This window comes from Ranitomeya imitator, chromosome 8 (genome assembly GCF_032444005.1).
Source record: "Ranitomeya imitator isolate aRanImi1 chromosome 8, aRanImi1.pri, whole genome shotgun sequence".
NCBI lineage: Eukaryota > Metazoa > Chordata > Amphibia > Anura > Dendrobatidae > Ranitomeya > Ranitomeya imitator.
Genome location: NC_091289.1, coordinates 158,128,511 through 158,156,488, shown reverse-complemented (window position 1 = coordinate 158,156,488; position 27,978 = coordinate 158,128,511). Strand labels below are relative to the sequence as shown.

The 27,978-nt window shown below is 43.0% G+C and overlaps 1 protein-coding gene across 1 annotated transcript in view; it reads right to left on the bottom strand.

The window, feature by feature from the left end:
• Nucleotides 1–27,978, bottom strand: part of DPYD (dihydropyrimidine dehydrogenase) — a 1,420,302-nt gene that overhangs the window by 802,379 nt on the left and 589,945 nt on the right. The window contains exon 10 of the mRNA XM_069737684.1: nucleotides 7,374–7,543. Within this exon, the coding sequence (XP_069593785.1) occupies nucleotides 7,374–7,543 (170 nt within the window). The remainder of the gene's footprint in view (nucleotides 1–7,373; nucleotides 7,544–27,978) is intronic.

The window sequence follows — 27,978 nt, the reverse complement described above, 5'->3', positions numbered from 1 at the left end:
AATACCTTCCGCACCGACTCACGGTGCTGGAGGCGCCCCTCTGCGTCCCAGAGCTTCCAGCAAGCAAGGCAATATTGACAAAAGCAAGCTGGACAGAAAAAATAGCCAACAAGCAAAATAGCACAGAGGAACTTAGCTTCTGCTGGAGCCACAGGAACTCAGAACGATCCAGGAGCGAACTAGAGCCATAGTACAACATTGACAGCTGGCATGGGGCAAAGATCTAAGTGGAGTTAAATAGAACAGCCCACTAACGAATTAGCCTCGTCACCTGTGGAAGGAAACTCAGAAACACCCACAGGCACCAGAGGAAGTCCATGGACAGAACCAGCCGAAGTACCATTCATGACCACAGGAGGGAGCCTGACAACAGAATTCACAACAGTACCCCCCCCTTGAGGAGGGGTCACCGAACCCTCACGAGAGCCCCCAGGCCGACCAGGATGAGCCAAATGAAAGGCACGAACCAGATCGGCCGCATGAACATCAGAGGCAAAAACCTAGGAATTATCCTCCTGACCATAACCCTTCCACTTGACCAAGTACTGGAGTTTCCGTCTCGAAATACGAGAATCCAAAATCTTCTCCACCACATACTCCAACTCCCCCTCAACCAACACCGGAACGGATGGAACCACAGGCGCAATCTCCGCAATAACGACCTATGGAACACATTATGGATGGCAAAAGAATCTGGAAGGGCCAAATGAAATGACACAGGATTGATAACCTCAGAAATTTTATATGGACCAATGAAACGAGGCTTAAACTTAGGAGAGGAAACCTTCATAGGAACATAACGAGACGACAACCAAACTAAATCCCCAACACGAAGTCGGGGACCCACACAGCGCCGGCGGTTAGCGAAACGTTGAGCCTTCTCCTGGGACAATGTCAAATTGTCCACCACATGAGTCCAAATCTGCTGCAACCTATCCACCACAGTATCTACACCAGGACAGTCCGAAGACTCAACCTGCCCTGAAGAGAAACGAGGATGGAAACCAGAATTGCAGAAAAACGGCAAAACCAAAGTAGCCGAGCTGGCCCGATTATTAAGGGCAAACTCAGCCAACGGCAAAAAGGACACCCAATCATCCTGATCAGCAGAAACAAAGCATCTCAGATATGTTTCCAAAGTCTGATTAGTTCGTTCGGTTTGGCCATTTGTCTGAGGATGGAAAGCCGAGGAAAAAGACAAATCAATGCCCATCCTAGCACAAAAGGATCGCCAAAACCTCGAAACAAACTGGGAACCTCTGTCCGAAACGATGTTCTCCGGAATGCCATGCAAACGAACCACATGCCCGAGCACAAATCCCACAGGACTGCACAAAAGAACGCACATCCCGTGACAAAGAAGGCCACCAAAAGGATCTAGCCACCAAATCTCTGGTACCAAAGATTCCAGAATGCCCAGCCAACACCGAACAATGAAGCTCAGAGATAACTCTATTGATCCATTTATCAGGGACAAACAGTTTCTCTGCTGGGCAACGGTCAGGTCTATCAGCCTGAAATTTTTGCAGCACCCGCCGCAAATCAGGGGAGATGGCAGACAAAATTATCCCCTTTTTGAGAATACCTGCCGGCTCAGAAACACCCGGAGAGTCAGGCACAAAACTCCTTGACAGGGCATCAGCCTTCACATTCTTAGAGCCCGGAAGGTACGAAACCACAAAATCAAAACGGGAGAAAAACAACGCCCATCGAGCCTGTCTCGGATTCAACCGTTTGGCAGACTCAAGATAAGTCAAATTTTTGTGATCTGTCAAGACCACCACACGATGCTTGGCTCCTTCAAGCCAATGACGCCACTCCTCGAATGCCCACTTCATGGCCAAAAACTCTCGATTACCAACATCATAATTGCGCTCAGCAGGCGAAAACTTTCTAGAAAAGAAAGCACATGGCTTCATTCCCGAGCCATCAGAACTTTTTTGCGACAAAACAGCCCCTGCCCCAATCTCAGAGGCATCAACCTCAACCTGAAATGGGAGCGAAACATCTGGCTGGCACAACACAGGGGCAGAAGAAAAACGACGCTTCAATTCCTGAAAAGAATCCACGGCCGCAGAAGACCAATTGACCACATCAGCACCCTTCTTGGTCAAATCAGTCAACGGTTTAGCAACACTAGAAAAATTAGCGATGAAGCGACGATAAAAATTAGCAAAGCCCAGGAACTTTTGCAGGCTCTTCACAGATGTCGGCTGAGTCCAATCATGAATGGCCTGGACTTTAACAGGGTCCATCTCGACAGTAGAAGGGGAAAAAATGAACCCCAAAAATGAAACCTTCTGAACTCCAAAGAGACACTTTGACCCCTTCACAAACAAGGAATTAGCACGAAAGACCTGGAACACCATTCTGACCTGCTTCACATGAGACTCCCAATCATCATATCAGAATAGGACGACAAAGAGCAAATTAGAGTAACGGACAAAAGAAATTTCGACTGTACCGTACCAATGGTGGCAGACTTAGCGAACCGCTTAGTGCGCTTAGGACAATCGGAGATAGCATGAGTGGAATCACCACAGTAAAAACACAGCCCATTCTGACGTCTGTGTTCCTGCCGTTCAGCTCTGGTCAAAGTCCTATCACACTGCATAGGCTCAGGCCCACGCTCAGATAATACCGCCAAATGGTGCACAGTTTTACGCTCACGCAAGCGCCTATCGATCTGAATAGCCAAAGACATACACTCATTCAGACCAGCAGGCATGGGAAATCCCACCATGACATCTTTAAGGACTTCAGAGAGACCCTTTCTGAAGATTGCTGCCAGGGCACATTCATTCCACTGAGTGAGCACAGACCACTTTCTAAACTTCTGACAATATATCTCTGCTTCATCCTGATCCTGACATAGAGCCAGCAAGATTTTCTCTGCCTGATCCACTGAATTAGGTTCGTCATAAAGCAATCATGCAATGCCGGGTCTCCTGGCGCAAGAGAAAATGCCCAGTCTTGAGGGTCGCCACGTAATAAGGAAATAATGATCCTTACCTGTTGAACAGGATCACCTGAGGAGCGAGGTTTCAAAGCTAGAAACAATTTACAATTATTTTTGAAATTCAAGAACTTAGATCTATCACCAAAAAATAAATCAGGAATTGGAATCCTAGGCTCTGACATCGGATTCTGAACCACAAAATCTTGAATGTTTTGTACCCTTGTAGTGAGATTATCCATCCAAGAGGACAGACCTTGAATGTCCATGTCTACACCTGTGTTCTGAACCACCCAGAGGTAAAGGGGAAAAGTGAGACAGAACACGCTGCAAAGGAAAAAAAAATGGTCTCAGAGCTTCACTTATCCCTCTATTGAGATGCATCAATACTTTTGGCCAGCTGTACTGTTATGATCCGGTGGTTTGGACAAATAATGGACCTGATAGTTACTGATAATAAGGACGAGCTCTGGGACGTGGGAACTCTGCTGACCGCAATCCCTAAACCTATCAAAACACACTAGAAATAGCCGTGGATTGCGCCTAACGCTCCCTATGCAACTCGACACAGCCTAAGAAACTAGCTAGCCCTGAAGATAGAAAAATAAAGCCTACCTTGCCTCAGAGAAATTCCCCAAAGGAAAAGGCAGCCCCCCACATATAATGACTGTGAGTAAAGATGAAAATACAAACACAGAGATGAAATAGATTTAGCAAAGTGAGGCCCGACTTACTGAACAGACCGAGGATAGGAAAGGTTACTTTGCGGTCAGCACAAAAACCTACAAAAGACCACGCAGAGAGTGCAGGGAAAAATACCTTCCGCACCGACTCACGGTGCGGGAGGCGCCCCTCTGCGTCCCAGAGCTTCAAGCAAGCAAGGCAATATTGACAAAAGCAAGCTGGACAGAAAAAATAGCAAACAAGCAAAATAGCACAGAGGAACTTAGCTTCTGCTGGAGCCACAGGAACTCAGAACGATCCAGGAGCGAACTAGAGCCATAGTACAACATTGACAGCTGGCATGGGGCAAAGATCTAAGTGGAGTTAAATAGAACAGCCCACTAACGAATTAGCCTCGTCACCTGTGGAAGGAAACTCAGAAACACCCACAGGCACCAGAGAAAGTCCATGGACAGAACCAGCCGAAGTACCATTCATGACCACAGGAGGGAGCCTGACAACAGAATTCACAACAAACAACATTGCATCAGACTTAGCACGCAGACTCCCTCTGCGACACATATCGGCCACTCACAATTCTGCCAATCACTGTTTCACCACCATTATAACAACAGATATGCCTCCATGCACATCCCAAGGAGCATAAACAGCGTCCCCTAGCTGCCACAGTGGTCACTGCATCACAATAGATAAAGTGCTTTAGGCTTGAATACACCCTTTCATTTCAACTCTTTCCTAATCCCTTTCATGCTGTTTTTTTAAGACATACAAATTTTAGTCTCTGCTTAAAAAAAACTCTACAGAATCAGCAAAAAAACATAGCTAATAAAGTGCAGATGCTTATTTACCAAAATCACTTCCTTTAGTCCAAAATAGTAAAAGTCATTATATTATTTCTATTATTATTTCTTTATTATTATTATTTCTGTCAAGTAGAGAAGCATTCGTTAAAGCGTTTTCTATGCTAATTAATCCCAATATATTTTGTGTGCTCGTTTCACTGTTGAAATTTGTCGCATCTAATTGGCAAACTTGTTTCTTAATTGTACGATAATAGTAGAATGTGCCTGTACTATTTTATAGTGAGTGACCGATTGTTTATCTTGCCTTTCTACTAGTTTGTTCAAACATAATTAAGATGTTAAACTGGAGAAAGGTGGAGATAAATCCACGTTGCCAATAGTACAAGATGCAGTTGGGGACTGTGGGAATGTAAATGCGTTTTTTATTTCTAAACGCGTTTCGAAGTACACTTGCTGCTTCCTCAGGACAAACCACAGTATTAATAAACCTTGTTTAGAACAGAGGTGATGACTCACAAATTAGGATTTCTACTTAATGGGATAAAACAGATTCACTGAAGAAATAGGTGGGAAGAATGTTGTCAAGCATAATACTATAAAGTGATTTAGAACTTGATGATTTATAGATATATCCCTTTTAGTCAATTTAACTTGGGAATACAAGCTTTCATGCTACAAATTTTAAATGTTATCTTAAGCTAGGTGCACACTGAAATGATCTGCTTAGCCTACAGTAAAAGTCAGGATGAGCTTTTTCCCAACATATACTGTAATGTTCCCATAGGCCTGAATTCACAGAAGTGGACCAAAAGTATAAGTGCTTCTCGTTAAATTAGAATATCATGAAATAGTTAATTTATTTCAGTTCTTCAATACAAAAAGTGAATCTCATATATTATATAGAGTTGTTGCAAACAGAGTGATGTATTTCAAATGTTTATTTCTGTTCATGTTGCTGATTATGGCTTACAGCCAAAGAAAATCTAAAAGTCATTATCTCAGTAAATTAGAATACTTTATAACACCAGCATGAAAAATGATTTTAAAATCCAAAATGTTGGCCTACTGAAATGTAAGTTCAGTAAATGCACTCAATACTTGGTCGGGGCTCCTTTTGCAGCAGTTTCTGCATCAATGAGGCATTTCATGGAGGTGATCAGCCTGTGACACTGCTGAGGTGTTATGGAAGCCCAGGTTGCTTTGATAGCAGCCTTCATCTCATCTGCATTGTTGAGTCTGGTGTCTCTCATTTGCTCTTGACAAAGTCAGGCGAGTTTGTTGGCCAATCAAGCACAGTGATACTTTTGTTTTTATACCAGGTATTGGTACTTTTGGTAGCGTGGACAGGCGCCAAGTCCTGCTGGACAATGAAATTTCCATCTCCAAAAAGCTTGTAGGCAGAGGGAAGCATGAAGTGCTCTAAAATTTCCTGGTAGATGGCTGCTCTGACTTTGGTCTTGATAAAATGCAGTAGACCTACACCAGCAGATGACATGGCTCCCCAAACCATCACTGAACGCGTAAGCTTCACACTAGACCTCAAGCAGCTTGGATTGTGGCCTCTCCACTCTTTCTCCAGACTCTGGGTCCTTGATTTCCAAATGAAATGCAAAACTTACTTTCATCTGAAAACAACACATTGGATCACTGAGCAACAGTCCAGTTCTTTTTCTCCTTGGCCCAGGTAAGACGCTTCTGGTGGTGTTTATTGGTCATGAGTGGCTTGACACAAGGAATGTGACACTTGTAGCCCATGTCCTGGATACGTCTGTGTGTGGTGGTTCTTGAAGCAATGACTTCAGCAGCAGTCCATTTCTTGTGAATCTCCCGCCCCAATTTTTGAATGGCTTTTTCTTAACAATCTTTTCAATGCTGCAGTTATCTGGTTGCTTGTTGCTTTTTCTACCACACTTTTTCCTCCCACTCAACTTTCTACTATTATGCTTGGATACAGCACTCTGTGAACAGCGACCTTAATAATAATAATAACAATAATCTCTTTACTTATATAGCGCCATTAATTCCACAGCACTTTACAGTCATTATCATCACTGTCGCCAATGGGGCTCACAATCTAAATTCCCTATCAGCATGTCTTTGGAATGTGGATAATAGACACAAACATAGTGTGTACTTAGCAGTTACATGCTGTGAAAACTAGTGACAGGCTGAAATTGATATTAAAACCACAAACAGACATATAGCATAGACATCACCCGACAGAGTATCACAAAATCATGTTTTTTGTGCTTTTTTAAGCTTTTTCAACCCTAATGGAATATCTCAAGAAATATGGTGACAAGAAAAAAGGAAATACAGGATGATTCAAGATGTACATCTAATATCTTAATTATGTGCTGTTTTATGGGTAATTATTTAAAACAAGATATAAAAGTTTATATCTACATATACAAAAGTTTGTACCACCTTACAATATACAGTAGATCACTGATGATTTCAGTATGAAACTGGAAATCACAAGGACTTTTCCAAACATATGTAAGTTTGCATTTTGCAAATTCAAATTTTTGCAGATTTACTTATCCTTGCCGACATGTCTTCTATAAATTTTTGATCATGTTCATAACAACAATAATGTTATTTGATACAGAAGTGTTAAAAAAAAACATAACATCTTGAAAAATTCTAAACTCCATGTGTGACCTCTCCCCAGAGTCTAGGAACCTTTTTGACAGGTTGAAGATTTTGTCACTATGATACATTAGAAAGAAGCCTGCTTCAGAAATGTAGGGAAACCACATAGGATTAAAAATATCAAATCCCTAATGTGTTTTTTTTTACTGATCTTTTACGTACAAGTAGAAAAAAAAGGGAAGTCATTAGAATTTTTTTTTATAATTTTAACGTACAAGTAGAAAAAAAAGGGAAGCCGTTAGAATTTTTTTAATAAATTTAAGTTTTAAATTTACCTCTTCAGGAACAGCTCGGATGTTAGTGAATCCTTTTCTAAAGACCACAAACACTCTGCGGGCACCACAGCGCAATGCCGAGGTTGCACAGTCAAAAGCGGTGTCTCCGGCTCCAAGTACAATAACGGTTCCCTTTATGGACGGCAGTGAAGAGTGACAGGCACACATCCCTGAATAATGAAAAGGGGAGGGAAAGCGTTTTCAAGTAGCAAAACCATTTTGCATGTCAACTCAAAAAGATACATGTACTTAAAGCAGTGCAAAATTGCATCTTACAGATGTCGAGCATAAAGTGTCACTATCACATTATTCTGCTTCACTGACAGACAGGTCTAATCCCATATCCTAAGATGTGCTCATATGCGTAATTTCATAGCCAGCACTCATACATTCACCACTCTTTTTTTTCACTTAACTCATGGGACTAGAAAGTTTTTAACTTGAAGAACAGGATTCCAGTATCTGGATCTTCTCAAAATCATCAAGTGTATTAGGTAAGCATAAAAATATTAATATAACAGCTCTGTCTGGGAGTTTGTATGGCAACCGCGTTTTAGACGGAAAAATCTTTAATCATTGCAGTGCAGTCTATTTTTTTTTACTATTCTGACCATAATTGTTTTTTATTGTACCTAAACATTTTTGAGTTTAAGGTTTTAATTTTAGAAAACGTAGTATACATTAGAAATAAGTTTAGTGACAGAAGCACATCTGTCGCTAGCTACCATGGATACTGAAAAGTTAGATCCTAGCTTGTGAGGAACCACTTTACATTCGTTCAATTGGAAGTACTGTTATTGTAAGAGTTATAACCTCTACAGTATATAAACAGTAAAAATAAAAATAGTCAACCGCATGTTATAAATACTTTCAACCTAATTGAGTATCTCCTGTGTCAGGTAAAGTAATTAACTTTTTAATTAGGCCAAGATAGAATTAAATTAAAAAACTACTTTACTCTTGAAAATGCACAAACCTCCTTTGTTAAATTTAGATGATTTAAATACTAAAATTAGAAATGTTAAACCGTGTTCAAAATTAAAGATCTTCATATAATTACGGCAAGAGTAGGATTTATTCTAATTGTGAGCAGAATTAAAAATGTAAAACCAAAAAAAGAGGTAGAACTTGAAAACTAGTAATTTGTGTGATGAGATATCTCTCTAGAGGAGAAGCTCTATATATTTTATATATTCTCACACAAACACATACCAAAGATGAGCAGATCAGGCAAAATTTGAATTTGCCTGTTCACGCAGATTTTCAATCGCAATTCAATTTTCAGAGAAGTTATTCTCCATTAATTTAGTGTCCATTTTTATGCTATGGGGTCTTAACAGACCTTAGCACACAAAGGAAAGGCTAAAAAATAAAACAATATAGAGTAGCTCCCACAATGAGGCCCTTAATTGAGATTTATTGAAAATATATAAAAAAGGTGATTAAAATACAAATTGTACTATTTTAAAAACAGATATTAACAACAATTAAGTGCAAGTGCATAATATCACATGATGTGAAGCAGAATAATTTTCTAAGTAGGCAACAACTGACGAACTATGAATCAACACCTTAAACACAACAGGATTAAATTTCCACCTATTTGACAGTCTACAAGCCTCATGTGATCTAACAGATCCCATAAGTTTTCAAACATTTATCCAACACAGAAAGTGAAGAAAATGCAAAAGTGTATTATTTTGGAGGGCAAATATTCATAGAGTAGCATCCCACTATTTAATTTGTTATCAATGTTAATATAGACACTGTGTTTTCAATTCGCATTCTCTAGGAGACGATACTTCTCATTCAACAATCAGAATGACTTCATATTTGTGGTGCTGATATCTGTGGTACTAATTAGCAAATGTAATCTCTATAGTATAATCAAATGTCTATTGTGATGGTTAATTAATAGTAATGAGTAAATGTACTTGGATAATGTGTTATCAGAACATGCTCGTGTGTCAACAGAGTGTCTTCGACATGCTCAAAAAATATGTTCGAGTCCCCTCAGCTGCATGTCTCATGGCTAGTGTTGAGCATTCCGATACCGCAAGTATCGGGTATCGGCCGATACTTGCGGTATCGGAATTCCGATACCGAGATCCGATACTTTTGTGGTATCGGGTATCGGTATCGGATACATAGAGATGTGTAAAATAAAGAATTAAAATAAAAAATATTGATATATTTACCTCTCCGGCGGCCCCTGGACTCAGCGCGGGTAACCGGCAGGCTTCGTTGTTCAAAATCAGCGCTTTTAGGACCTGAGAATCACGTCCCGGCTTCTGATTGGTCGCGGGCCGCCCATGTGACCGCCACGCGACCAATCACAAGCCGCGACGTCACCGCAAGCTATTAACGCGCTCATTTTTTAAAAATGAGCGCGTTAATGACTTTCAAAGACGTAGCGGCTTGTGATTGGTCGCGGCCACGCGACCAATCACAAGCCGCGACGTCACCGCAAGCTATTAACGCGCTCATTTTTAAAAATGAGCGCGTTAATGACTTTCAAAGACGTAGCGGCTTGTGATTGGTCGCGGCCACGCGACCAATCACAAGCCGCTACGTCTTTGAAAGTCATTAACGCGCTCATTTTTAAAAATGAGCGCGTTAATAGCTTGCGGTGACGTCGCGGCTTGTGATTGGTCGCGTGGCGGTCACATGGGCGGCCCGCGACCAATCAGAAGCCGGGACGTGATTCTCAGGTCCTAAAAGCGCTGATTTTGAACAAAGAAGCCTGCCGGTTACCCGCGCTGAGTTCAGGGGCCGCCGGAGAGGTAAATATATCAATATTTTTTATTTTAATTCTTTATTTTACACATCCCTATGGATCCCAGGGCCTGAAGGAGAGTTTCCTCTCCTTCAGACCCTGGGAACCATGAAAATACCTTCCGATACTTGATGTCCCATTGACTTGTATTGGTATCGGATATCGGTATCGGCGATATCCGATATTTTTCGGGTATCGGCCGATACTATCCGATACCGATACTTTCAAGTATCGGACGGTATCGCTCAACACTACTCATGGCTGTTCGACAAAACATGCAGGGATTACATTTTTGCCTGTCAGGTGAAAATGGGAGGATGCAGGGATGCCGTGCTACAGTACCACCCACTTAATGCCCCCTCTTATTTAAACCCGCAATCAATCTGTTTAGGAGGAGAGGAACATGAATGTTCTCCCTGGGCTCCCATGACCTCTCCTCAGGACTAAACCCATTCCAATCCAATATTCTCCACCTTGAAAACATCTACAGTACTGACTGGAGCAGAAGTGGTATCTGGATCCTTGAAGAAGACGAAGGCTTGAGGAGAGACACATGCAATGAATTGGGGATCTGTAAAGAGGCTGGGAATTGAGCTTGCAAACTACAGGATTTATATGTTGGAGAACTTCAAAAGGACTGATAAAGCAAAGATATAATTTATACCAGAAGATCTTGAGATGGACATACTTTGAAGAGAGCCAAACTTTATCTCTAGAATGAAAGACAGGTGGGTTCAAATGTCTCTTGTCCATGTGTCTTTTCATCCATTCGGAAGATCTCATTAAAGAGGTCTTAGCGTCTTCCGAGATCTTAAAGAAGCCTTTAAAGAGAGTTTCAGCTGCTAAAATATAGGTGGAAGTAGAAAAGGGAACTGAAAATTGAGGTGTTGACCATACACCAGGAAAAATGGGGATTTAGCTGAGGATTCAGTCACATAAATTGTTATACGACAATTCAGCCCAAGGCAGGAGTTTGGCCCATTTAATATGGTGGGCATTGCAAAGTGTCACATGTAGTTGGTCAGGATCTGGTTGACCTGTTCTACTTGACCATTGGATTGCAGATGAAGAGAAGTAGAAGGTGACATTTAGAAGTTTGCAGGCAGTCCTCCAAAAGTGAGATGTAAACTGGATGCCACTATCAGAGACTATATGGAGAGGAAAACCATGAAGGCACAGGTAGTGTTGGATGAACTTCTTGGCAAACACCAGCGAAGACAAGAGGACAGCCAGCAGAGTAAAATGGGCCATTTTAGAGAAGCGATCCACAACCACCCAAATGACCAAACATCCGTCCGATACTGGAGGATCAGTAATGAAATCCATAGGGTGTTCTGCCTGGGAGCTGATGGTATAAGAAGAGGAAGTAAAAGCCCCATCTGAAGTATTTTCAGAGTCTTATTCTGGGCACAGGAACGACAGGTCCAAAAAAATGCAATATATTTGAGCAGGGAAGACAACCAATACTGCTGCGAAAGGTGAAGAGCCATTTTCTTCTGACTGGCATGATCAGTCAATTTGGAAGACTGACCACACTGAAGGGCCGGCTTCCTTTCTAAGGCTGGTTTCACACTAGCATACAGGAGTGCTGCGGATGGAAGCGCACTTCCTCCCTTCTTCCATAAAATGACGCCTACGCTCCATGCATCCTGTGGTGCCCTGTGTACCTATCTTTATCATTGGGTACACAGAGATGTACTCTGTTTGTGGATGCCACCACATGCGCAGTTTGGATGCTGCTCTGACCGCCACAAAATGCAACATGATGCATTCAGCACAGTTCGGCGCAGCATCCAAACGGCGCATGCGGAGACATCCGCAAATAGTATACATCCCGGCAAACCCAATGATAAAGATAGGTACATAGTGCAGCGCAGGATGCAAGGAGGCATAGGCGAAGTGTAAGCGGAGCATAGGTGTGGTTTCATGGAGGAAGAAGGGAGGAAGTACGCTGCCATCCGCATCATTCCCATACTCTAGTGTGAAACCAGCATAATTCTGCAACAAAAGTTATCACAGATGGAACCCAGGACAGGTCCACCAGAGCGGCAGCGACCATTTTGTAGGATTTAATGATGTGCCGAGGCTCTGCCTCCTGGTCAGAAGACAGAAAAGACCTAGAGGGTGCATCTGCCTTGATTTACTTGTCTGCCAACAGGAAATTAAGAAGGAAATAAAAACGGGCAAAGAATAGTGACCACCTGGCTAGATGCGGATTTAGTCGTTGCTCAAATTGCAGATAGGCTAGGTTTTTGTGATCATTGTAGGTAATTACTGTATGCATTGCTCCTTCAAGCAAAAAATGCCATTCCTCCAGAGCCAGTTTTATCGCCAACAGTTCTTGATTACCTATTGAGTAGCTGCCTTGTGGATATGAAAAGGCTTTGGAATAGAATCCACAGGTTACCATATGACCAGTAGGAGACTTCTGGGTGAGGACAGCTCTGGCACCGGAGAAAGAGGCATCCACTTCCCAGAATTGCTTATTGTTGTCTGATTGGTCCAGTACTGGAGTGGAGGTGAAGGCCTGTTTTAAAGAGGCAAAGGTGCTTTCTGCCTCCAGATTCCACAACCTGGGGATAGCTACTTTTTGGGTCAAGGCAGATGATGGAGCGGTATGAGAGGAGAAATGTGGAATGAACTGGCTTTAGTAGTTATAGATTCTGGGGAACCACTGGATCGCCTTCAGATGGATACTTTCTTGGGATCCATCTTTAGTCCCTTCTCAGCAATGATGTAACCAAGGAATGGAAGAGAGGTTTGCTCGAAGGCATATTTTTCAAACCTGGCAAATAAACAGTTCTTCCTCAATCCATGCAGAACTTGGCAAACATTGCTTCTGTGTGGGCAGTTTGAGTGAGAACTCTAATATATCGTCCACAGAAAACATCACACATAAGTAGTGAAGGTCCCGTAAGATATCATTCACCAGTTCTTGGAAGACTGTTGGGGCATAACACAATCCAAAGAGCATTACACAATATTCATAATGGTAATCCGGGGGGTTAAAGGAAGTCATCCCCCTGGCATATTCGGATTAAGTTATACGACTCTCAAAGGTCAAGTTTAGTGAAGACTCTGGATCCTTTGAGACAATTAAACAGCTCACATATAAGAGGCACAGAATACTTATTATTTACTGTAATTTGATTGAGACCCATATAGTCTATACAGGAATGAAGTGAGCCATCCCTTTTCATTACAAAGATGAATCCTGGTCCAGCTGAGGAGGATGACTTCTGGATAAATCTCTGACCAGATTCTGTTTGATATATTCAGCTATGGCTAGGGTCTCAGCCTGAGACAGAGGGTAAATACATCCTCGAGGAGGAGTTAAGCAAGAAAGGATATTATAGGGCAATCATGTGGCCTGTGCTGTGGTAATGTCTCAGCCTCCTTTTTATCAAAAACATCCCTGTAAGTCCAATAAGCAGGAGGCAAGTCAGTGTTGTGAATTCTGTGGCCAAGCTCCCTCCTGTGGTCGAGAGTGGTACTTCGGCTGGTTCTGTCTATGAGCTTCCTTTGGTGGATGAGAGTGGTACTGCGGCTTCTGAGTTTCCTTCCTCAGGTGATGAGGTTAAGTCGTTAGGTGCTGCTCTATTTAACTCCACCTGGTGCTTTGATCCTGGCCTCCAGTCAATGTTCTAGTATTGGTCTTGCTTCCTCCTGGATCGTTCCTGTGGCCTGTCTATCCTGCATAAGCTAAGTTTTGTTTGTGTTATTTTTGTTTGCTATTTTTTCTGTCCAGCTTGCTATATTGGTTTTTCTTGCTTGCTGGAAGCTCTGAGACGCAGAGGGAGCACCTCCGTACCGTTAGTCGGTGCGGAGGGTCTTTTTGCCCCTCTGCGTGGTTGTTTGTAGATTTTTGTGTTGACCGCAAAGCTATCTTTCCTATCCTCGGTCTATTCAGTAAGTCGGGCCTCACTTTGCTAAATCTATTTCATCTCTGTGTTTGTATTTTCATCTTACTCACAGTCATTATATGTGGGGGCTGCCTTTTCCTTTGGGGAATTTCTCTGAGGCAAGGTAGGCTTATTTTTCTATCTTCAGGGCTAGTTAGTTTCTCAGGCTGTGCCGAGTTGCATAGGGAGCATTAGGCGCAATCCACGGCTACCTCTAGTGTGGTGTGTTAGGATTAGGGATTGCGGTCAGCAGAGTTTCCACGTCTCAGAGCTCGTCCTTGTTTTTGGTAATTGTCAGGTCACTTTGTGTGCTCTGAACTTCAATGTCCATTGTGATTCTGAATTACCTGTTCATAACAGTACTGGAGGCCCAAAGTACTAATGCTTCTCAATAGAGGGAAAAGAGAAGTTCTGAGACCATTTTTTTTCTTTGCACTGTGTTCTGTCTTTCTTTTCCCCTTTATATCAGGGTGGTTCAGAACACAGGTGTGGACATGGACATTCAAGGTCTGTTCTCTTTGATGGATAATCTCGCTATAAATGTACAGAATATTCAAGATTTAGTGGTTCAGAATCCTATGTTAGAACCTAATATTCCTATTCCTGAGTTGTTTTCTGGAGATAGAGTTAAGTTTTTGAATTTTAAAAATAATTGTAAACTATTTCTGGCTTTGAAACCCCGCTACTCTGGTGACCCAGTTCAACAAGTTAAGATCATTATTTCTTTATTACATGGTGACCCTCAAGACTGGGCATTTTCCCTTGCGCCAGGAGATCCTGCATTATGTAATATTGATGCGTTTTTTCTGGCGCTCGGATTGCTGTACGACGAACCTAATTCAGTGGATCAGGCAGAGAAAAATTTGCTGGCTCTGTGTCAGGGTCAGGATGAGATAGAGATTTATTGTCAGAAGTTTAGAAAGTGGTCCGTGCTCACTCAATGGAATGAATGTGAACTGGCAGCTATTTTCAGAAAGGGTCTCTCTGAAGCCCTTAAGGATGTCATGGTGGGATTTCCTATGCCTGCTGGTCTGAATGAGTCTATGTCTTTCACCATTCAGATCAGTCGACGCTTGCGCGAGCGTAAATCTGTGCACCATTTGGCGGTATTATCTGAGCATGAACCTGAGCCTATGCAGTGCGATAGGACTTTGACCAGAGCTGAAAGGCAAGAACACAGACGTCAGAATGGGCTGTGTTTCTACTGTGGTGATTCCACTCATGCTATCTCCGATTGTCCTAAGCGCACTAAGCGGTTCGCTAGGTCTGCCACCATTGGTACGGTACAGTCGAAATTTCTTTTGTCCGTTACTTTGATCTGCTCTTTGTCTTCCTATTCTGTCATGGCATTTGTGGATTCAGGCGCTGCCCTGAATTTGATGGACTTGGAGTTTGCTAGGCGCTGTGGGTTTGTCTTGGAGCCCTTGCAGTGTCCTATTCCATTGAGAGGAATTGATGCTACGCCTTTGGCCAAGAATTAGCCTCAGTATTGGACCCAGCTGACCATGTGCATGGCTCCTGCGCACCAGGAGGATATTCGCTTTCTGGTGTTGCATAATCTGCATGATGTGGTCGTGTTGGGGTTGCCACGGCTACAAGTCCATAACCCAGTATTACATTGGAAATCAATGTCTGTGTCCAGCTGGGGTTGTCAGGGGGTACATGGTGATGTTCCATTTCTGTCTATCTCATCATCCACCCCTTCTGAGGTCCCAGAGTTCTTGTCTGATTACCGGGATGTATTCGATGAGCCCAAGTCCAATGCCCTACCTCCGCATAGGGATTGTGATTGTGCTATCAATTTGATTCCTGGTAGTAAGTTTCCTAAGGGTCGACTGTTTAATTTATCTGTACCTGAGCACGCCGCTATGTGGAGCTACGTGAAGGAGTCTTTGGAGAAGGGTCATATTCGCCCGTCATCGTCGCCATTGGGAGCGGGGTTCTTTTTTGTGGCCAAGAAGGATGGTTCGCTGAGACCTTGTATTGATTACCGCCTTCTAAATAAAATTACGGTCAAATTTCAGTACCCCTTGCCGCTGCTGTCTGATTTGTTTGCTTGGATTAAGGGGGCTAGTTGGTTCACCAAGATAGATCTTCGTGGTGCGCATAATCTTGTGCGTATTAAACGGGGCGATGAATGGAAAACAGCATTTAATACGCCCGAAGGCCATTTTGAGTACCTGGTTATGCCATTCGGACTTTCTAATGCTCCATCAGTGTTTCAGTCCTTTATGCATGACATCTTCCTAGAGTACCTGGATAAATTCCTGATTGTATACTTGGATGATATTTTGGTCTTCTCGGATGATTGGGAGTCTCATGTGAAGCAGGTCAGAATGGTGTTCCAGGTCCTGCGTGCTAATTCTTTGTTTGTGAAGGGGTCAAAGTGTCTCTTTGGTGTTCAGAAGATTTCATTTTTGGGGTTCATTTTTTCTCCTTCTACTATCGAGATGGACCCTGTTAAAGTTCAGGCCATTTATGATTGGACTCAGCCAACATCTCTGAAGAGTCTGCAGAAGTTCCTGGGCTTTGCTAATTTTTATCGTCGCTTCATCGCTAATTTTTCTAGCATTGCTAAACCGTTGACTGATTTAACCAAGAAGGGTGCTGATGTGGTCAATTGGTCTTCTGCTGCTGTGAAAGCTTTTCAGGAGTTGAAGCGTCGTTTTTCTTCTGCCCCTGTGTTGTGCCAACCAGATGTTTCGCTTCCGTTCCAGGTCGAGGTTGATGCTTCCGAAATTGGAGCAGGGGCTGTTTTGTCGCAGAGAAGTTCTGATTGCTCGGTGATGAAACCATGCGCCTTCTTTTCCAGGAAATTTTCGCCTGCTGAGCGAAATTATGATGTTGGCAATCGAGAGTTGCTAGCCATGAAGTGGGCATTCGAGGAGTGGCGTCATTGGCTTGAAGGAGCTAAGCATCGCGTGGTGGTCTTGACTGATCACAAAAACTTGACTTATCTCGAGTCTGCCAAACGGTTGAATCCTAGACAAGCTCGTTGGTCGCTGTTTTTCTCCCGTTTTGACTTTGTGGTTTCGTACCTTCCGGGCTCTAAAAATGTGAAGGCGGATGCCCTGTCTAGGAGTTTTGTGCCCTATTCTCCGGGTTTGCCTGAGCCGACGGGTATTCTCAAAGAGGGGGTAATTTTGTCTGCCATCTCCCCTGATTTGCGGCGGGTGCTGCAAAAATTTCAGGCTAATAGACCTGACCGTTGCCCAGCGGAGAAACTGTTTGTCCCTGATAGGTGGACGAATAAAGTTATCTCTGAGGTTCATTGTTCGGTGTTGGCTGGTCATCCTGGAATCTTTGGTACCAGAGATTTGGTGGCTAGATCCTTTTGGTGGCCGTCTCTGTCGCGGGATGTGCGTTCTTTTGTGCAGTCCTGTGGGATTTGTGCTCGGGCTAAGCCCTGCTGTTCTCGTGCCAGTGGGTTGCTTTTGCCTTTGCCGGTCCCGAAGAGGCCTTGGACACATATCTCTATGGATTTTATTTCGGATCTCCCTGTCTCTCAAAGAATGTCGGTCATTTGGGTGGTTTGTGATCGCTTCTCTAAGATGGTCCATTTGGTGCCCTTGTCTAAATTGCCGTTGTTTTTCCAGCATGTGGTTCGTTTACATGGCATTCCAGAGAACATCGTTTCTGACAGAGGTTCCCAGTTTGTTTTGAGGTTTTGGCGAGCCTTTTGTGCTAGGATGGGCATTGATTTGTCTTTTTCCTCGGCTTTCCATCCTCAGACAAATGGCCAGACTGAACGAACCAATCAGACCTTGGAAACATATCTGAGATGTTTTGTTTCTGCTGATCAGGATGATTGGGTGTCCTTTTTGCCTTTGGCTGAGTTTGCCCTTAATAATCGGGCCAGCTCGGCTACTTTGGTTTCGCCGTTTTTCTGCAATTCTGGGTTTCACCCTCGTTTCTCTTCAGGGCAGGTTGAGTCTTCAGACTGTCCTAGTGTGGATACTGTGGTGGATAGGTTGCAGCAGATTTGGACTCATGTAGTGGACAATCTGACTTTGTCCCAGGAGAAGGCTCAACGTTTCGCTAACCGCAGGCGCTGTGTGGGTCCCCGACTTTGTGTTGGGGATTTGGTTTGGTTGACATCTCGTTATATTCCTATGAAGGTTTCCTCTCCTAAATTTAAGCCTCGTTTCATTGGTCCATATAGGATTTCTGAGGTTCTTAATCCTGTGTCTTTTCGTTTGACTCTTCCAGCTTCTTTTTCCATCCATAACGTGTTCCATAGGTCATTGTTGCGGAGATACGTGGCACCTGTGGCTCCATCTATTGATCCTCCTGCTCCTGTTTTGGTTGAAGGGGAATTGAAGTATATAGTGGAGAAGATTTTGGATTCTCGTGTTTCGAGACGGAAACTCCAGTATCTGGTTAAGTGGAAAGGTTATGGTCAGGAAGATAATTCCTGGGTCTTTGCCTCTGATGTCCATGCTGCCGATCTGGTTTGTGCCTTTCATGTGGCTCATCCTGGTCGGCCTGGGGGCTCTGGTGAGGGTTCGGTGACCCCTCCTCAAGGGGGGGGTACTGTTGTGAATTCTGTGGCCAAGCTCCCTCCTGTGGTCGAGAGTGGTACTTCGGCTGGTTCTGTCTATGAGCTTCCTTTGGTGGATGAGAGTGGTACTGCGGCTTCTGAGTTTCCTTCCTCAGGTGATGAGGTTAAGTTGTTAGGTGCTGCTCTATTTAACTCCACCTGGTGCTTTGATCCTGGCCTCCAGTCAATGTTCTAGTATTGGTCTTGCTTCCTCCTGGATCGTTCCTGTGGCCTGTCTATCCTGCATAAGCTAAGTTTTGCTTGTGTTATTTTTGTTTGCTATTTTTTCTGTCCAGCTTGCTATATTGGTTTTTCTTGCTTGCTGGAAGCTCTGAGACGCAGAGGGAGCACCTCCGTACCGTTAGTCGGTGCGGAGGGTCTTTTTGCCCCTCTGCGTGGTTGTTTGTAGGTTTTTGTGTTGATCGCAAAGCTATCTTTCCTATCCTTGGTCTATTCAGTAAGTCGGGCCTCACTTTGCTAAATCTATTTCATCTCTGTGTTTGTATTTTCATCTTACTCACAGTCATTATACGTGGGGGCTGCCTTTTCCTTTGGGGAATTTCTCTGAGGCAAGGTAGGCTTATTTTTCTATCTTCAGGGCTAGTTAGTTTCTCAGGCTGTGCCGAGTTGCATAGGGAGCGTTAGGCGCAATCCACGGCTACCTCTAGTGTGGTGTGTTAGGATTAGGGATTGCGGTCAGCAGAGTTTCCACGTCTCAGAGCTCGTCCTTGTTTTTGGTAATTGTCAGGTCACTTTGTGTGCTCTGAACTTCAATGTCCATTGTGATTCTGAATTACCTGTTCATAACAAGTTAGGTAGATTTCATGGAGCAGTCGGAAGTCAGGCAGGTCAAATTGGGACAAGATATCTCTTGTGACAGGCCTGGCCCCAACTGAGTACTCCTACAGTCCAAGACAGGCTTGTGTTTACGTAGCCATGGCAGGCCCAGGAGCCTGTGATAGGACAGACCAGAAAGTACGTAAAGAGAGATCCTCTCAGTGTGCAACATTCCTACCTGAAGCTCCACTGGTTCAATATTGGAAAGAAAAGCCTCGGATAGAGGTGTCACATCCATAGACAATTCCACCAAGACATTGGATGGGAATCTGATACTGCTCCACAATAACCTGTTGAATAAAATTTACTGTAGAACTAGAATCCAGATAGGTCAATTCAGCTAAACTTACTTTGCCACAGGAAATGGCTACCAACAGAATCAGTGGAGAAGAAAAGTAAACTTCACCCAGGGTAGCCTCTGGAACAGACCCTAGGCACTGGAGTTTCCCGGTTTTTCAGGACAGGACCAGATTAGATGATCAGGACGGCCGCAATAGAAACACCTTTGTTATGATAAGGTAATTCAGTACCGCAATGGACATAGAGGTCAGAGCACATACAGTGACCTGACAATAACCCAAAAACATAGAATGAGCTCTGAGACGTGGGAACTCTGCTGACTGCAATCCCTAATCCTCTCCAACCACACTAGAGGCAGCCGTGGATTGCGCCTAACGCTCCCTATGCAACTTGGCACAGCCTGAGAAACTAGCTAGCCTGAAGATAGAAAATAAGCCTACCTTGCCTCAGAGAAATACCCCAAAGGAAAAGGCAGCCCCCACATATAATGACTGTGAGTTAAGATGAAAAGACAAACGTAGAGATGAAATAGATTTAGCAAAGTGAGGCCCGACTTTCTGAACAGAGCGAGGATAGGAAAGGTAACTTTGCGGTCAACACAAAACCCTACAAAAACCACGCAAAGGGGGCAAAAAGACCCTCCGTACCGAACTAACGGCACGGAGGTACACCCTCTGCGTCCCAGAGCTTCCAGCAAGCAGGAAAAAACAAATAGACAAGCTGGACAGAAAAAACAGCAAACAAAATAGCATAGCGGAACTTAGCTATGCAGAGCAGCAAGCCACAGGAGGAAACAGGTCCAATACTAGAACATTGACTGGAGGCCAGGATCAAAGCACTAGGTGGAGTTAAATAGAGCAGCACCTAACGACTTCACCACATCACCTGAGGAAGGAAACTCAGAAGCCGCAGTACCACTTTCCTCCACCAACGGAACCTCACAGAGAGAATCAGCTGAAGTACCACTTGTGACCACAGGAGGGAGCTCTGCTACAGAATTCACAACACACCTTCTCTCAGAATGACAGGCCTCCTGAAGATTCTTGGCCATCTTTACCCAGTTATTTTGCATAGATTCAAGGGAAGGTGTCAAAGCTGGGGCCAAAGGCATAATCGGCTTTCGGAAGTTACAGGCAAAGCACATAGACCTTCTCTCGCAGGTCACATCCTTGGAGTGCTCCTGAAATTTGATGTTGATCCAGTTAGCCAGGGAAACCAGGTCATCCAACAAGGTAGGAATATCACAACTGGCCAGCTGGTCCTTGATTCTCCTAGAATGACCCTACCAGAAGGTGGTCACCAACACTTCATTGTTCCAGGTGAGCTCGTTGAACAATGTGTAAAAACGGACAGAGTACTGGCCCACTGTAGGGTTTCCATGGTGCAATCTAAGGAGAGATGATGCTGCTGATGAAAAATGGCGAGGTTCATCAAAGAACTTGTGGAAGGCTTCTAAAATGGTTTGGAGGTTCGCGACAAGAGGATCCTCTCTCTCACATATTGAATTGAGCCACGCTAGAGCTTTGCCAGTAAGGTGAGACATGATGAATGCCACTTTGGCTCAATCAGAGGCAAACTGGTGTGCCAAAAGTTCAAAGTGCAGAGTGCATTAATTGATGAACCCCGATATTAAGAGGGATCACTGTCATAGCTTGGTGGAGGTGACAGTGTCCAGAGCAGAGAACATAGCTGGTATTCAGGGGCATTACAACTGAGGTTGTTGCAGCTTGAGCAGGGGTGGATGTGGCCACAGATGTGTGTGTTATGAGGTGGCTACAGTGCACAGATAAGAGAAGATTTTGTCTTGCTGATCTTTCTGGCAGGAGACTTCCTGGTGCAAGTTGGAAATAGAGGAAGCTTGAGAGCCAGTGGATTATGTGGCCTAAGCAAACTGACAGGAGCCGTTGAACCACTGTGCCACAATCCGAGGAGAGCCTGGAGGTGCGCAACTAGATGCTACAACAGGACTGACCTCGGATGCACGGCAGCTGACCCCCAAGGGACAAGCCGCTGGAACGGCCAAGAAGGGGAGTTCAGCTGTATAGGCAGGTAAAGCAAGTACCCAGGAGTGCCAGTTGCTGGCAGACATGGCTGATAAAAAGGAAGGCACTGGCTGATGCAGGCAGGTATGACTGCTATACAGGTGGGCACAGGCAGGTGCTTGGAGAACATGACCACTTTGTGAGCATACCTGTAGCTTTGTTATGAGATAGAAATATAAAGTAAGATGAGCCACCTGGTCTGTTGGAATCTATCTCTGACACTGAGTGGTATAGTAATATTTGGATGATCTTTCTTTGATCAAGTAATGAATGTTGTGCGATAAGTGTCTGTATATAGAATTGTTGCCTCTCTCAGTGATATATATGATACATAATATGTGCTGTTATCAATTATAGTCATTGGGAATTGATTGTTTATCATGTGCTGTGGGTGAGTTTAATTACTGTAATTGTTCCTTTATTAGAGAACAGGGTGTAATAGGGTCTCTCAGGGACAGCTATTGAGGAGCAGGGGCATCAATTGTCTCGTCACATAGGATGTCAGCCTACGCTGGAAGGTAAACTCAGATAATAGGGCTGCCTAGGGTTTGTCAGGGTGTACTTTTTGTGTCTTTGTCTTTTAAGTTTTAATAGGTCTTTTTCTGTCATTACTAGACCTCAATTCTACTTGCATTTACTCTTTCATCTCTACAAACTATCTATAATAATATTAGTAATCATTATTTATATACTGATAGTGACAATATATTGTACAGCACTTTACAACAACCATGTAAAAATCTGTGGATATGGCTAGAAAAAATCCTGGGATAATAATAATAATAATCTTTATTTATATAGCGCCAACATATTCCGCAGCGCTTTACAGTTTAACAGTTTCAAACACAAAAGTCATAAGTAACAACGTTAACAATACAATAATTAAAGCAAAATAAGACGACCCTGCTCGTGAGAGCTTACAATCTACAATGAGGTGGGGGAGATACAAAGCACAGGTGTGTATTTACAATGATGTATTTACAATGATGGTCCAGCCATCTTCAGGGGGTGGGGAATAGATGGGGATGGTGAATGGGCTACACACACACACAAACATAACTTTGATTAGTGAACGTGATAGGCCGCTCTGAACAAATGTGTTTTGAGCGAGCGCCTAAAACTATGCAAATTATGGATGGTCCTAATATCTTGGGGTAGAGCATTTCAGAGGATTGGCGCAGCACGGGAGAAGTCTTGGAGTCGGGAGTGGGAGGTACGGATTAGTGCAGAGGTTAATCGAAAGTCATTTGCAGAGCGCAGTGGTCTGTTAGGCTGATAGACAGATGAATCTCGGTGCTGTCAGCGATGAAACGAAGCACAAATAGGATGATAATGAACGCTTTATTGAAGATGCTACGCTTTCCAAAATTAGTTTGATTTCAAAATCAAATTCTGAATGAGTTTGCACTGCTCCTTTTAAAGTGCAGCAGACATTGCAAAGTACTGCAAATCAACTCGTACTCAAAATAATAAAAGCTGATGTGTACTACCTGAGAGATTAAAATCAGGGGCAGACATATCATACAATAAAAGTTATTCAGCACTATGCAAAAATTAGGTACCTATATAAAGTCTTTGAAATACATTGGGAGCCATAAGGATCTCATGTTGCTCTGCTCCAAAAAATACTTAGATGCTTGACCAAAAGTATAAAAAAGGGAAAACGGCTTTCTGCATCCATTTTTATGTCTTCCAAGTGAAGTAATAAAGGACCACGTTTATAGTATGGTGAGTTACGCATTTCACTTTTTCTAATTTTGGTCACATGTCATTGGTGCAACCAAAGAAGTTAAGATTATTATGGGGCCTACTTCTACCTTCAAAGCAAGTGGAATTGTCCAGTATGATGAGCTACGGGACTGCAAAGGACCCATAAATTGTTCTTGCACAGGGGCCTTTTCTGTCTGTGTCCACCAGTGAGTAAAATGTTTACACCTGGCCACCATTGAAGCAAATCAGAGCTTCATTTCAATAGTAGCTGATCTGCAGTACTTCTTAATGGCCACTGCACATTGAATGATGCAGCTCCTTCCACTTTTATGTTTGGCTGCCACCGAAGCTAAAAACAGCTGATCGGTGGGTGATCTGCATGTTAGATCCTCGCCGATCTGATATTGATGATCGGTCAGCATAAGTATATCTCCACACAACACCTTTAATGTGTATGGGGACTTTGAAAAGATTTTGACTATATACGATCTTTTGTTAACATGTCCCCTTTTTATCACTGAAATACAGTCAGGTAATCTATGTTATGCACAATTGTGCTGGGTCTTCGAGAATAGGAGCTTTTTTCTTCCCAATAGACAAAAGTAGAGAGTGGGTAATTATCTGCTATGATGCTCAAATGCTCAGCTGAGTGAAAGGGTTGTTCTGGCACCTAAAATATATTTTCTACCTATCCTTACACTTTAACCACCTTTGCAATTTGCTTTATTACGCAATACCCTACATGTTCCCTATTTAGCTAATCCTTAAATGTCTTATATTCTCTTCACTTCCTGTGACACATAATTTTTGTGAGAAGTCTCAAATGATACATCACAGGAGGCTGGGGCTGCACTCACTCCCCACAGCATCCATTGCCCTTCCTGGAACAGGACATTACAGGCGGGCAGCACTGCAGTTACTTACTAGTTTCTTGCATCGCTGCCCCCTCTGAAGTCTTCCTGGGAGATGGATGCTGTGGGACATGTGAGTGCAGCGCTGGTGCTCTGCTTCCATCACTGCCATTTCTAACTGAAAGGAGACATCGACAGGAGGTGGCGATAGAATCAGAGAGTGACACCAGTGCTTCCCCACAGCTTTTATCCCTGCCTCCACACAAATTCTTTTCAGGGAGTGTCACTGGTGTCACTCATTGCTTCTATCACTGCCCCCTGCTGACAATTCATTTGAGTGCAGTGCTAGAAGCTATGGGTCAATACTGATGTCACTCACTTCTTCTATCTCTACCACCTGATGATGTCTTTCACAGAATCAGAGTTCTGGTGCTGCACTCACATCTCCCACAACATCCATCACCCAGAATCCAGGACGTCTTCAGAGGGGTAGAAATGCAAGAAACTAGTGAGTAACTGCAGCACTTCCCCTTGATGACGTTCTGTTACAGGAAAGGTAATGGACACTACTGGGAGTGAGTGCAGCCCCAGCCTCCTGTAACGCCATGTTTGAAACTCATCTCAAAAGAAATGTAACAGGGAGTACAGTAAAAAAAACACATTTTTTGTATTAACTAAATAGCAAAAAGTGGTGAAAATGTTGTAATAAAGCAAATGACAAAAGTGGTTATAGATATTTAGAAAATGTATTTTGGGTGAGTGACCACCCCTTTAACTCCTTTAAAGCAAAAATATTAAGAACTTTTGCTGTTTGTTGTGTTTCTAATCCTAAAGACTAAGGGTACCGTCACACAGTGTCATTTTGATCGCTACGACGGCACAATTCGTGACGTTCCAGCGATATATCCGTGACGTTCCAGCGATCTCGCTGTGTCTGACACGCTCCTGCGATCAGGGACCCCGCTGAGAATCGTACGTCGTAGCAGATCGTTTGAAACTTTCTTTTGTCGTCTAGTGTCCCGCTGTGGCGGCATGATCGCATGGTGTAACAAAGGTGTGCACGATATTGTATACGATGTGCGCATAGTAACCAACGGCTTCTACATCGCACATACGTCATGAAATTATCGCTCCAGCGTCGTACATTGCAAAGTGTGACAGCAGTCTACGACGCTGGAGCGATATTGTTACGATGCTGGAGCGTCACGGATCGTGCCGTCGTAGCGATCAAAATGCCACTGTGTGACGGTACCCTAAGTACTTACATTGTGTACAAACAAATTACTCAGTATGCAACCAAAGTTTATCTCTCTTTATTCCATTCGATGTAAGCCCACATCCCGCACTTCTGTCTTTGGCTGTTGAAGAGTTTTATGCATTCAATTGCTCCCATGCCAAATGTGCAATACATTAATTAATAATGTACATTAACTGTATTCCTGTATTCATTACTTTCCGTGCAGGATCATAAAAAAAAAAAAAATCTGTAGTTGAAATTCTAGGTAAGAAATACTATCATTCAGTAGAATTTTTTATATATTTTTTTCACAGAAAGAAAAACATAATGAAGCCTTCTAGCAATGTAGCAATCATAAGTGATGCAGTGCTTAATCTTTCTAAGATATAGCATAACTCTTACTGGCTGGTTATTATTAGCTGCCGCAAGGACCATAATTTATCTTTGGAGTGTGCATCGCTAAATCACATTCGCTATTTAATGAAACACATATGTTAAATAATGAAATGCTACAGAAACATACTATGGATTTATTTCCATCTAAAAACAGCCACGAACTCATTTGTTATAAAATATCTAAAGGTGATAATTTGATGCAACGAAATGTATAATAAAAAAAATTAACAAATTGAGTTGAGAATTTTTCAAGAGTGTTTGGTAGAGACGTCTACACTTGCCGTTCCGGAATTTTTATAAAATCGCTGGTCCCATTTTCAACAGCCCAGAGGGCACACTTTCGGCTTCCATTATAATCAACAACTCTGCAAAACCTGCTGTGCTAATGTGAACGTTAACTATCAAATCTTGGCTCTGCCTTTTTATTGCAGCTTAACAGGATCTATCAAATGTCAACTGTGCTTACCACATCCACTGCTTGCAGCAGCTATTGGAATGATTGCTATGAGAATGTTTGTGTTTGCTCATTCTGTTCCATCTAGCTATGTGTCGCTGTTACCTAGCCAGCTATCTAGCATGCGTTATAAGCAGTAAGGCACAATGAGAATTGTGAATCATTTATTATTTCAGACATTGCCAGTGGCTATTAATAATGGGTGGCAGTGCTTTTCAAATTTGGGATCCGAAATGATGGATCGGAAGATGTCAGGCTTATATACATAAATGTAGGGATTTAGGTATGGATTTACCTATAAAAAACAAATATAAAGTGGAAGGCAAACTTAACAATTGGTATATACACGTCCACACATAGAAAAAAGCAATCTGCACTGCTGCACCACTCAAGCCAGTACACCCAACTCCGGGATTAATAAAGCTGTAGGCATATATGCAAGGACTTTCGGGTGCTCACCCAGGGAAGGAACATCGCCCATAGTCCAAATTAAAAAAAGAAAAAGGGGTGGCGCTCACCATCCTGTAAAATCCGTTAATTATTTAAACATATAAAATATCTTCAGAAGGGGAGTAATGTGAGGGATACAAGGATGAGGTCCATTTTGCGCAATTGCGCTTCTAAAGATCCTTAAAGAAGCATAATTGCGTCAAACAGCCGTCGTCCTTGTATCCCTCACATTACTCCCCTGCCGAAGATGTTTTATATATGTCAATAAATAATGGATTTTATAGGACGGTGAGTGCCACCCATTTCTTTCTTCTTTCTTTTGGACTATTAACAATTGGTATGTCAGTCCTAAGCTAAGTGATCCAATTTATTGGATGTCTCGCTATAAGACTGTAGATTCTCCCATGGGGTCAATTATGCAAATCACACTCTGATCAAACTCTGAGCAGAGTTTTATCAGAGTATGATCATGGTAGGATCCGATTCTCTCAGATGAAAAGATGGAGAAAATAATTCCATGTCAGTCCATAGAAATTGGGCTGCCTTGTGATGTCATCCGATTGCAGTCCGGTGGTTTCAACGGAACCATTGACTTGCATGGCCAAGTGTGATGCAAGTGTCAGATCAAACTCAGATATGCAGAGATTTTTTTGATAGGACTTACTCGGTCAAAAGAAAAAGTCTGACTTGTGCACAGCCCCATAAAATAACATTGGTTTGTGTTTTGTCTGATCGCAAATATGCTGATCTGTGCCTGCCCTAAGAACAAAATATTTACTAAGTAGTAAACATCAGTGGATTGATTCATGGAGGATTGATTTTGAGTTGAATCTCCTGAAATTTACGGTTCTATATGCAAATTGACTCTTCAGAGAGGAAGAGGACTAGAACTCTAGTGCCAAGTATTGGAAGTAGCAATCCTAACAGTCAATGTTGACCCTTTAACGAGCCTTGTCACATGACTTAGGATAATAGCCAAACCAGAAGCTCAATTTGCAGACACTGTGTTTCGGGGTACTGCCCCTCGTCAGTGCAAAGTGGAGATCTGGTTTGGCTGATTGAGAGGCATCTGACCGGGATCCAAGAAGTATCGTTTCTCCTTGCGGAGAG